The sequence below is a fragment of the Nelusetta ayraudi genome, unplaced genomic scaffold (genome assembly GCF_046127955.1).
Source record: "Nelusetta ayraudi isolate G7.1 ecotype Tasmania unplaced genomic scaffold, CSIRO-AGI_Nayr_v1 ptg000097l, whole genome shotgun sequence".
NCBI lineage: Eukaryota > Metazoa > Chordata > Actinopteri > Tetraodontiformes > Monacanthidae > Nelusetta > Nelusetta ayraudi.
The window spans coordinates 4,469,035-4,480,753 of record NW_027466147.1 but is presented as its reverse complement, the minus strand read 5'-3'; the positions used below and the strand labels follow the sequence as shown (position 1 = coordinate 4,480,753).

General features: G+C 46.0%; 1 protein-coding gene across 2 annotated transcripts; it reads left to right on the top strand.

Annotated features, from left to right (window-relative positions):
- Positions 1-928: 928 nt before the first annotated feature.
- slbp (stem-loop histone mRNA binding protein) lies at positions 929-4,739 on the top strand. Of its 2 annotated transcripts, none has more exons than XM_076048186.1 (8): positions 929-1,118; positions 2,561-2,689; positions 3,301-3,420; positions 3,538-3,597; positions 3,694-3,807; positions 3,943-4,098; positions 4,204-4,315; positions 4,402-4,739. In XM_076048186.1, exons 1-8 carry the CDS (start codon positions 1,060-1,062, stop codon positions 4,462-4,464), a joined length of 813 nt encoding a protein of 270 aa, XP_075904301.1. In that variant the 5' UTR covers positions 929-1,059; the 3' UTR covers positions 4,465-4,739. The 2 variants fall into 2 exon arrangements, with proteins under 2 accessions (XP_075904301.1, XP_075904300.1); XM_076048185.1 differs by having other exon boundaries at positions 930-1,118; positions 3,532-3,597.
- The last annotated feature ends 6,980 nt before the right edge of the window (positions 4,740-11,719 follow it).

Genomic DNA, 11,719 nt, shown 5'->3' with positions numbered 1-11,719 from the left:
TCTCTCTCCCTCTCTCTCTCTCTCTCACTCTCTCTCTCTCTCTCTCTCTCTCTCTCTCTCTCCCTCTCTCTCTCTCTCTCTCTCTCTCTCTCTCTCTCTCTCTCTCTCTCTCTCTCACTCTCCCTCTCTCTCTAATAAAACATTACCTTCCCCCTAAACTCAAATAAAACTAAATTCAGTTTACACAACTAGATGACAGAAAACAATAATAATAATTATAATATAGTGCAAGAATTCATCCGGAGGAACACTGGAGCAATAACTTGTGCTCCAGTAAGGTTGAGAAACACTTGGCTGGAGATCCCTGAAAGGATTAGAGCCACGAGAAGAAGAAGAAGAAAAAAAAAAGATATGTATTACAGGAAGGACATTTTGAAGTTTCGTTTCATTTCGACTTTTAAGTTGAAACTTCGTGAATAAAGTAGAAATTTGTGAACAAAGTCGGTGTAAATAAAGAAACTTGGGGGGGAAATCTATTTTACTAATTTATTTTCTCTTCTTGTGGCTCAATTCTACGGAAGCGCGACACAAAATTTCGGCTTTAACGAAACTTAAACATAAACAACATAAACCTGGAAATGGAAACTTAAGAAAGAAAAAAAAATGTCCTTCCTGCAATATTTTTCCTTCCTGTGGCCCTAATCCTCTTCCGTATTTTTTTTTTTTTTTTTTTTTTGTTAGATCTTATTTTATTTTATTTTTATTTATTTATTTATTTATTTTAAGCACAGTTGCATTAAAACACAGAAGTACTTTAAAATATTATTTATTTTTATTATCATTTTTGAGATTTTAGAGGACGCGGAGCTTCCCGGAGAGGACGAATGAATGAATGCATGAACATGTACACATATGTGTACAGTAGGTGGCAGTAAGCGCTCAAATCTGGTTGTCTAAAAAAAAAAAAAAAAAAAAAAAAAAAAAAAAAAAACCAGAAGAAGAAATATTCCCAAGCAGGACATTGTTTATCACCGGCAGGACGAAACTCCTCTCAATCCCGCACAGAGAGTCTACAAGTGCTGTTCTCCTCACTCATCCAGCAGAGCAAACTCCTCAACCATGTTCGACCAAACTACTGCAAGAGAGCGCGATGGTAGCAACACCGAACACCACAGGCGGTAAGTTAAAAATATATATATATATATTTTTTCGTTATTTCGCCGTATTTCTTTGCATTTTTCGCGACGTACGGGTCCCGCCGATCTCTGAATTAAAACACTTTGCTGCTGTTCGAGGCGTTATTATTTTATTATTCGTTGTCAGTCACTCGTTTGCGCGTAGTTTCTCCTTTTTATGCTTACCCGCCTCCTGGGCGATAGCATCAAAAACAAGCGCAGCGAGTCACATTTAACATCAAACCCGTGTCCTGTCACATGCATTATAATCCGTTACTCTTGTCGTTAGTGGCTATTGTTATTGTAATTATAACGACAACAAAAACGACGAGCATTTTCTGTGTTCTGTCTTGCTTTTTCACGTAGTTTAGAGAACCGGAAGTGGCAAACAGGCGGTAGGAAAACCCGGAAATAGAAGAGCATGGCGCGAAAAATTGAGAGAAGAATACTGGATCCCAGCTGCACCTCCTCCTCCCTTCACCCCTTTATCTGAAAAAAAAAAGGCGCGCTCCCGCGAAAAGATGTCGAGATCCACTTTAATTCCAGTCGATGAACAAGAGTGACGCTGTATCTGATCACTCTATATCACTCTGTTCGACCGCCTGTGGCATGGAGTGCTTCCCAGAATACGTTTTTTGGGGGGAGATACAGGTTTAAAAGAATAAAATAAAAATTCCGCAAATCATTTTCCTATTATACTGTCATAGTTTTTGTGGAATTTATGTTCCTTTGTGTTTAGCATTGCTAATACTCTAATAATACAGAGCGCGCCTAGACATATTTTTTCATTTTATGGCTGCAGAATTGTCAAAAAGTGTGCAAGCGTTTCAGTCCTTTTTAAAGAATAGAAGAAAAGCAAGAACAAATTGAAATAAAGCAATTTCAATTATTTTACATATGCTCAAAAAAAAAATTGGAAGTCATTGATTGTAATTTTTCAATTGTTCTCCCTGTTTAATTATTATCTTTTTCAAGTTATAAAAAGGTAGCAGTGGTGTTCACAATGTGTGTGTTTTTTTTTAAGGGTAGAATCCTCCACAAGATGCCTACAAACAAGGCAGAGATAGATGTATAGATAGATAGACATACATAGATAGACAGATAGATAGATAGGTGTATAGATAGATAGACATACATAGATAGATAGATAGATAGATAGAATCTATGGTGCCTTTGCATGAGCACCTAGGACCGGTCTGTCTGCTTGGCTGAGTCACTGCAGTGAAGCCTGTGAAGGAGAAATGCTGCACCCTGCTGCAGTAACGCAGTGGCAGCTTCCATCATCACAACCCCAGTTTCACTTTCCCAGCTTTCATCTCTGGCCTAATGTGACTCGGCACTGACCTGCTGCAGTACATTATGCTGTTTAACATATATAACAAACAATTCCATCTTGTATGTGTAGTTATGTTGTTGTTGTTGTTGTTGTTGTTGTTGTTGTGTAGCTCCAGCTCGTCTCCAGGAAGTCACTGCAGGAAGAGAGGAATCGACGGCCGGCTGAGGGCCAGCAGGGAGGCGGGGTTTCATCACGAGAAGGAGGGGGGCGACGCCGGCAGCGACCACCGACACTCCAGGTCAGCTGACATCACACAGGATGATGGCCTTCTTATTTGCACGTCAACATTATGTATGGAATTTAATCAAATAACCCAGCTGTTCATTCAATGTGCGTGATTTGTTGGTTCCTTCTTAGTCTGTAAATATTTCATTCTATTTATTTCCTCTTCATCAACGTCGTCTCCGTTCTCTTCTGCTGTGTTGTTGCTGTGATGATGCACATAAGAAGAAGAAGGAGGAGGAGGAGGAGGAGGAGGAGGAGGAGAGCTTTATTGATCCCACCATGGGGGAATTTTGCATCATTACGGCAACAACAACAACAACAATAAAAAAAAGGCCACGGTGCAAAAGGTCAAGAATTATATTGAGTGAAGATATAATGGCAACGATGGCCCTGGCGGCCAGCAACAGCTTTTCCCAAGTCTTCTTCAAGTTGATGATGTAAATACCATCACTTTTCCTCTTACAGGAATAAAATATCTGTCAGTACAGACAGAAGAATAAGAAGCGAGATAGGAAACATTTGAATTTACACGCGTGCTCCATCTTCCCAATGTGGGATTAATATTCTGTCCTGTTCTATTCATCATGTTGCAGTTATGAAATTCTAAAATGATATTTTTTGCAGCTTCACGACGCCCGAGAGCGCCGGGCCCGTTTCCCGCCTCAACGCTCGCGAGAGAGACTGGGGCAGCCAGGTGGAGGACGACGAAGACATGAGGAGGGACATCTACAGAGACATGCAGCGGTAACAACACTGTATTATTTCTCTTTTTTTTTTTTTTTTTTTTTTTTTTTTTCTTTCGAAACTCTTCCTCGCGGTTGTTGTTATTATTTCTCAAACTTCTTTCTCTCTCAGCTACAGGAGGAGAATATTGAACACGGGAAGCAGCAAAAGACAGCGATCGTCTGAATCCTCCGGAGGGTGCGCCGATCACAACCACTCGTTTGCCATCGTTATTATTCTGTCCGCTGTTGCTTCTTCTTCTCACTTGAATTTTCGCCGCGCGTCGGGCCTCAGGTGCGACTCTGACGACGTGGAGACGGACGAAGCGGTGCTGCTGCGCCGACAGAAGCAGATCAACTACGGCAAGAACACGCTGGCCTACGACCGCTACCTCAAAGAAGTCCCAAAGTAAGCAAAGGCCAGATTGTCCTCCCATTCTCAGTTGTTTTATTTTGGTAGGTAATTCCTTGAGTTTGGACGCGTGACCAGAGTATCGTCAGTCAGACAGAAAAACAAACCCCCGCTCCTCCCTCCGGTCTGCAGACACATGCGGCAGCCGGGCGTTCACCCCAAGACGCCCAACAAGTTCCGGAAGTACAGCCGGCGCTCGTGGGACCAGCAGATCAAACTGTGGAAGGTCAAGCTGCACGCCTGGGACCCCCCGGTGGAGGAAGGCCAGGACAAAGCCCTGAATGAGATGTGAGGCTCACTGTGGGGTTGCAGTGGATGGATTGAAAGCACGGAGGCTGCGCTCCACAGCTGTTTACTTCCACTCTGTGTCTTTAACCTCCTGTGTCTTCCCAGCGAGGAGCTGAACGCCGACGACGTGATGGACATCGAGCTGGATTTTCCAGACTTGTCCGACTCTGCGTTGCCTACAGAGGGCGCTCTACCCCCACGTTCCCACTCGCCGGAGGTGAGTTTGGTCTCGGTCTCCCAGCTTTGATTTAGCCCACAGTTTCTGCCATTCCTTCGCTAAATGTGCTCTGCTGTCTCGGTCAGGACGGAGACGGCTGTGACACTCCCGTCAAAATCCAGAAGACAGAAGACGCCGCCTGGTCTTAACGTCGTCGCTGCGTCTCCGCAAAGCGGCAGCTCCACCTTTTTATGACTGTTTCTTCAGACAATGTTTTTTGACTCGGAAGCGACGCAGACAGAAATTGAAATCACTTTTTTCCCGAGCACTGTTCATATTTACACTGAAAGTCAGAGTTTATTTTTTTTTTTTGTAATTCCTTGAGTTGGAGGCGTGACTTCCCATCGACGGGGCCTTTGAGTTCTCTTTGGATTTGTAATTGCATAACTGGATGTTCAATAAAGATGACGCTGTTTTTTTGTGACGTGATCCTTGTTCATTGTTTCCAGTCCGCCGAGCCGTGTGCAGGTGCACTGTTGTCAGAAAACCCACTTCAAAGGATTCCTGGACTGACGGAAAACATGTTTTGCCTCCAAGCAGTGAGCCTTGAATTTTTACAGTCAACTATCCAGAGGGTTTTTTTTTGTTTTTTTTTTCAATTTCATTTGTATCAAAATTGATGTTTCTTGCTTTTTCCTCATAAAATCTATAAAATAATAATAATAATAATAATAAAAACAACAATATCTCTTTGTCTTTGAATTTGGATGCATTGTGAAGATTGAGTACTGTGTGTGTGTGTGTGTGTGTGTGTGTGTGTGTGTGTGTGTGTGTGTGTGTGTGTGTGTCCTAGTTGAGACTAGTGAGTGTGTGTGTCCTAGTTGAGACTAGTGAGTGTGTCTTACCCAGCTATATCCACTAGAGGGCAGCAGCGTCTCTTGATGTTGCTCCAGTTCCCTTCACAGTCATTCAGACTTGTTCCTTCCTGGGTGACATGGATGTTTGGGAGATACTTCAAAAAGTTTAGCATGCATGTATGTATGTATGTATGTATGTATGTCTGTTCCATTCATTCATTCATCTTCCATGAATGAATGAATGACCAATGGTCTGGTCGAGACCAGATATTTAAATCTGGTCTCGACCAGACCGAAGAGAAATCGCAACAAAAAGAGTGAATGTCCAGAATCGTGTTTGCTTCGACATAAATGGAGCCGCGACATTTCTCTTTCACCAAGGTGTCTTTCCATCGTTTTCTTTGACATTTTTCCTGCTTTGCCAGATATTTTGAACCATTTAAAAACAACAACTTTCCTTCATAAAATCAAAAAATACATTAACTAGGTCAACTAGGTCACAAGCACAGCGTAAAACAGCAGCAGCTGGATTCTCTTCCGTTATTACCGTGTTATTACAGTGTTGGCTGAGTCTCGATCAAAAATCCCCAAGTCCGCCCAGTCCGAGAAGCCTCACCCCAACCCCAACCCTAAACCCCAACCCTAACCAGACCCTGTAAAAATGCCTCCGAGCTGGAGACGAGACCGAGACCCGAGACCCGAGGCGTCGCCTCAGACTTTGGCCGCCGCCACTGCAGATGTACGATATTGATGCGCCCTCACAAAGTCCTGTGGCTGATCCCCAGCTCAGACAGTGTGGGGGAGTGGTGGGGGTTTGGGGAGGGGGTGGGGGGTGGGGGGTAACTGATTGATGAGGAAGATAGAAAACGCTCCCGTTCACTGCTGCAACGTGCAGTGGAAAATCACTGCCATCGTCACGACAACACAACATCTATTTATACACATCTGCATGTTTGTATTGAGATCCCTCAGAGACTCACGTGTCCTTCTGTATTTCTACATTTGAATTTATTTCTATATGTCTACATCTATATTGTAAAGCAGTTGAGCGCCACCTGCAGTGTGGATCTGCTCTCGGTTTCTTCCCACAGGGCAGTTTTTTTCCTGGCCACTGTCGCCCCCTGCTGCTCTGGAGGCCTCGGTTGTTGTTTTTTTTCCTCTGATTGTACGAAGAGCTTTGAGTCGTCTTTGGATGTGATGTAGTGCTGTACAAATAAGTTGATTGATTGCTTGCTTGCTTGCTTGCTTGCTTGATTGATTGATTGATTGATTGATTGATTGATTGATTGATTTTCCGGCCTGATTTGGGGTTTAGCAACTCTATATGTGTATATATTTTTTTTTACTTTTGTTGCGCTAGCAGGCAGGCTACAAGCTAATTCCTGTGGAAATCACAGCCGACCTGCACGACCTCAGCAGCTGCTGCAGCGCTCAACCTCCACCAAACGCACGGCGAATATAACGCAGCATTTTCTGACAAAGACGTGAAAGACGCTTCTCCTCATGTCCACCAATTGGAGGTTGGCAAGATGAATGAGTGACACTAGAGAACAGAGGGCGACGTGAACCAGCTGGTACGAGCTTACGGGCTGTGTACATTTGAGCCTGGCAGTGTTTTCACGCACCGCCAACCTTCTCCGCTCTCCCTTGTTTGGCCGCTGGAGCGACTCTGATGACTTTGATCCCTCCGGGATTCCAATTTGATTTTCAGCTTGATAGTAAAGAGTCGACCTCTCACTCCCCTCTTTTTGCTTCGGCTAATTTGCGAGTCTCAGTTTTAGTCGGTGTGCTCACTGCTTCAGGTCGCCGAGGTGAGCAAAAGCAATTAGTACAGTGAGACTGGCTGGTAGATGAAATGATAAAAAAAAATGTAATGTCTGATCAGATATTGATCTTCATCATATTTTTTTATTAGCACCCCCCCTGACCCCCATCCCCCTGAAATGAGGCATTCCCTGTTATGCTTGAGATGTATTACTATGAATAATAATGACGATAATAATTCCTTGGCAGTGCCTAAAAACCGGTCGCAACAACAAAGGCGTTGCGAAGAAAACTACGACAAAACTACAAGTGTGTCCCTTTTGGAAAACACCAGGCGGTGCTCGAACTCACAATCAGAAACTCTTCTGACCTCAGGGGCTGTCTGTCTCTGCGTTGTCACATTGAAATAGCTCATTTTCACAGAAGAAAAAAGGCAAATTCTGATGGCAAAAATTTTGAAATATTACTTATCATACAAATAATTTTGTATGATATAAAGGTTATAGTGAAATACATGAACTCATTGGAGTGCAGTTGGGGGTGCTGTCAGTGGATGCTGCTGAAGATGAGCCCGCGAGGTACGTTTGTGTATCAATATGTGTATTTGGGAGCAGCACGAGTCTCTGTCTCTGCTGTTGGAGTCACGCTGTGCTCAGTGCACTGTTGAAATGTGTTCAGTGTTTGTTTGTTTGCACACTGTTTCTCAGCTGTGGGGTGTGTTTGGTTTTTGTTTTTCTTGTTGTTTTTTTTTGCCTGGAAATAATAGTTCAAAAGCATTGTGAATGGATGGCAGCGCTGCCACTGACAACCGGCTGACACCCGGTCGACACCTGGCTGGTACATGGCTGACACCTGGCTGGCACTCAACTGACACCCGGCCGACACCTGGGTGGCACCCAGTCGACACCCAGCTGGTACATGGCTGACACCCGGCCGACACCTGGCCGACACCTGGCTGGCACTCAGCTGACACCCGGCCGACACCTGGCTGGCACCTGGCTGACACCCGGTCAACACCTGGCTGACACCCGGTCGACACCTGGGTGGCACTCAGCTGACACCCGGTCGACACCTGGCTGACACCCGGTCGACACCTGGGTGGCACCCGGCCGACACCTGGCCGAAACCTGGCTGACACCTGGCTGGCACTCAGCTGACACCCGGCCGACACCTGGGTGGCACCCGGTCGACACCCAGCTGGTACATGGCTGACACCTGGCTGGCACTCAGCTGACACCCGGCCGACACCTGGCTGGCACCCGGCTGCCCCAATACCGGACTGTGTCAGGTAGGAGGAACTACACGCTGCTGCCGAGTTGAAAGAGATCAGGTTGACTTAAAGCAGAAAGGCAAAAGTTCAGAGGCTGCTGGAAGTCGTGCACGTCGTGCACGTCGACGGCGGTAAACACACCGGGAGGAAACGTTGACAGTTTTGCTTTTTCTTTGCTCTTTTGTTTCCTTCTCCTCCTGTTTAAGCGCCATCACGGAAGAGCTTTTGCATGTTTCTTTGCTGCTGTCACAATAGCGCCTTCAAGTGTTGCTGAGAACATCATCATTATAAGCAAAAAGCACCCACAGGGAGATAATAACGCTGGGAAGAAAAGGAATCTATAACAGTCCCCTGGTTGGCAGATTAAAGACTGAGCGGATAAAAGCGCCGTCGCTGGATGCTTGCTAACAGTGACGGCGGCGACGACGACTGGGGGATTAAAAGTGCAACACAAAAACAAAACAAGCTTTTGGCAAAAGTTGCTTCCCTGCTCCTGCGCTCCTACACAGCAAACCTGGAGTTCTGTTGGGAGTCAGCGCACTGCTTTCAGTTTTACACGCACGGTTTATTGACATTTTTGGTTACATGCCAGTTTCTGTCCAGTTCAGGTGACAAACATGTCAAATAAATTTATTTGTATTTTGCATCAGAGAATTTTCAGTCACTCAAGCTTGAACGTCTGCTCGGCAAGTCTCCGGTTGAACCGAGGGGTCGGACTCATCAAGTTTGATTGACAGATATACCTGAGTATCATCTGCATAGCAACGCATTTTAAGTCACGTTTTCCCGTCATGTTCCCAAGAAGTACCATCACGCATTAACGTGACTCTGTCGTGAGTCACATGAACATTTGAATACTAAATAAAAGAGGCCCGGACTTTAAAGTCGGGTTGGATTGGGTTGGGTTTTTTTTTTTCTGTTTTGTTGTTACTTTTCTTTGATATTCAAAGTCTTGGTCTGGTCTGGATCTCGACGCTCTCTAGGTCTCCATGAGGTCTCGGTCTTGGGTCAGTCGGTGCAGGTCTGGACTGCAGCACCTCCTCAGTCCAGGCCCGGTTGAGCTGTGTTTTCTTGTTCTGCTGTGCGCCCCCTGCTGGGCGTGGACTCCTCTCACTCACAGGGAGAGAGATCGCCAGCACGTGTCCCAGAGGGACAGACGTGCTGTGTGTACGGGTGTGGGTGGATGATTGACAGGCGTGGCCTGGGGCCGGGCTCTCCCGCCACTCTGGGAGTCAGCTGTCAGCGAGCGGGAAGCAGGAAGCAGGACGCACTGGCACTCTCCTCAGGCGGACGCCGACTGCAGGGACTGCAGCTGAGAAATGGCTTTGCCCACAACTTCATTTCATCTTCACCCATTTTATTTCTATGATAATTTCACCCACACACACACACACACACACACACACACACTGCCTGCTTCTCACATGTCCTCGTCACTGACTCTGTCTCCAGCACTTTGAACTCTGGTTCATTAAGTCTTCCTACCAAAGACCAGAGCTGAATTTAAAGGGGAGCTCTGGAGGCGGCAGGCCCAACTTTCAGTTTATTCTCCTCACTAGCGCGCTGATGGACGGACGTAGCGTGCGAGGGAAGGCGACGCAGCCCGGCTAATAGCTTGTAGGCCGTGTCCACACGTGAGAACGGGGCCGACGTGGCCCTGAGGAGACCTGCAGGCTTGGAAAGCCCAAATCAATCTGATTGGCTGACTGACTTCCTGACTTCCATCTCTCCGAGATGCAAAGACAAACTGGAAGGAATTCTCCAGCGGCCAGGAGGCTGTCCGTCACCGCCGGCCCTCATTAACATTAACGCCGCCTTCACTTATGCAAGGAGCCGTGGCTTAATTCGCTCCGCTGGTGCCGTCCAGCAGCCCACACTGTGAGGGTGGCGTCTCCTCTTCAAGGAAGGAGAAAAGTGCCTCGGCCTCGCCTCCACCTTGAATGACAACTTCACGTCCTGTCACCGCCGACCAGCTAATTAGATGAACAGCCACGACTGATTAACGGCTCTGACGGCAGTCAGAGGACTCAACAGCTGCTCTTCGTGAGGGAACACAACTTCTACTCTTTTCTGCTCTATAGCCGCGGCCCATTTACCTCTATGTCATCTATATCTATATCATCTGATTACATTTTTTCCTCCCGAGCAGTGAATGTTGCTCCAGTTCGAAATATACGATGAATATACACTGACCTTAGGGTCAAGGAAGAGAGGTTATATATTTCATGGGCATCTCTACCTGTCCAGTGTGTCAGTGAAGGCGGAGCAAAGCAACGTATAGAGACGCTGCAGCTGCAAAAGCAGACACGGTGGTATTTCAGAGCAAGGATGAGAGAGAGAGAGTTGTGCTGAAGTTGTGGCTTCATGGCGACTTTGCCTTTGTTCCCATGGTTTGCAGGAGGTTGCATCAAATGCCTTTCATGCCGTCCGTCCATGTCCACACCGTTTATTCCTGAAGTGATGCTGAGATGAACTGACGAACTTCATATTGCTGATGTCCGTCTTTGATCTGCGAGCCTGGAAAACTTTGATCCGCTTTCCGCTCCTCCCTCTTTGTTATTTGGACGAAGTGACAAGAGAGAAACAGCCTCGCTGCCTCATTCTTCACTCTTTATTCTAATGTGCGTCAAAACGAAGCCAATTGATCGCTTAGTTATGTTCTTTTTATTTGTTTGTTTGCATCTTTAAACATGGAAAATTCCTTTTCTATTCAAACTTTAGATCTGTGTTTTTATATGCAGCAAAGAGATTATAAATCAAACTGTTTTTTTTTAGTTTCAGTAGTTTCATATTGAACTGCTTTTAATAAAGCCAGGAGATGGATGTTCTGTAGAGAGGCCGGCTTCATGGAGACACTGAAGTGCTGTGAAAATCCCACTTTGGCATCTGGCATTCATTCATTCATTCATTCATCTTCTATACCTATTCAGGGTCACGGGGGTCTGCTGGAGCCCCTCCCAGCTGTCTTAGGGCGAAGGCAGGGTGACACCCTGGAGAAGCCGCCAGTTCATCGCAGGGCCTCCATACATACAATCATCAGTAATTACCGAACATGCGTTTCTGCTCCGACCAGGTTTAAATAGTCTCTGTGCGAATCGCTCCTGGACGGCGTGAAGTAGCCAATCACAGCAAGACATTATCTCGCCTTCCTTGCATTGGTTAGACAGACGGATGCGGCTTCTTTGAAATTGCCTGCTCGTTGCATTTTGCATCATGACTAAACCCCAGCATGCAACAGTTTGGATACAATGAGACCTTGCTGTCAGGTAGACTGGATTGTCCACAGCGTGCTTTGTACGCTCCAAATGCATACTCGCAATGCAGCCTCATTTTAGCCCATTCCAAGGCTGCACCGCTTCTATCCTTCACGTACTTGTGTATCCCAGGATGCTTTGCGTGCTGCTGCAAAGCATCCTGGGATCCTGGGTAGTCGGCTGAAATTAGCGCCATCTACTGGCAAAGACACCACGTATAAATTGAAGTATTAAATTTCACATCAAATATTCAGTTTTTAACGCAGGGTTTTTATTTATTTGAACATCCAACGCCATCGTTAGATGGAGAACCAATGGT

Coding starts and splice junctions, on each gene's coding strand:
- slbp (XM_076048185.1), top strand. CDS start 1,060: ATGTTCGACCAAACTACTGCAAGAGAGCGCGATGGTAGCAACACCGAA. Junction 2,690..3,300: donor AGCGACCACCGACACTCCAG/GTCAGCTGACAT, acceptor TATTTTTTGCAG/CTTCACGACGCCCGAGAGCG. Junction 4,316..4,401: donor CACGTTCCCACTCGCCGGAG/GTGAGTTTGGTC, acceptor TGTCTCGGTCAG/GACGGAGACGGCTGTGACAC.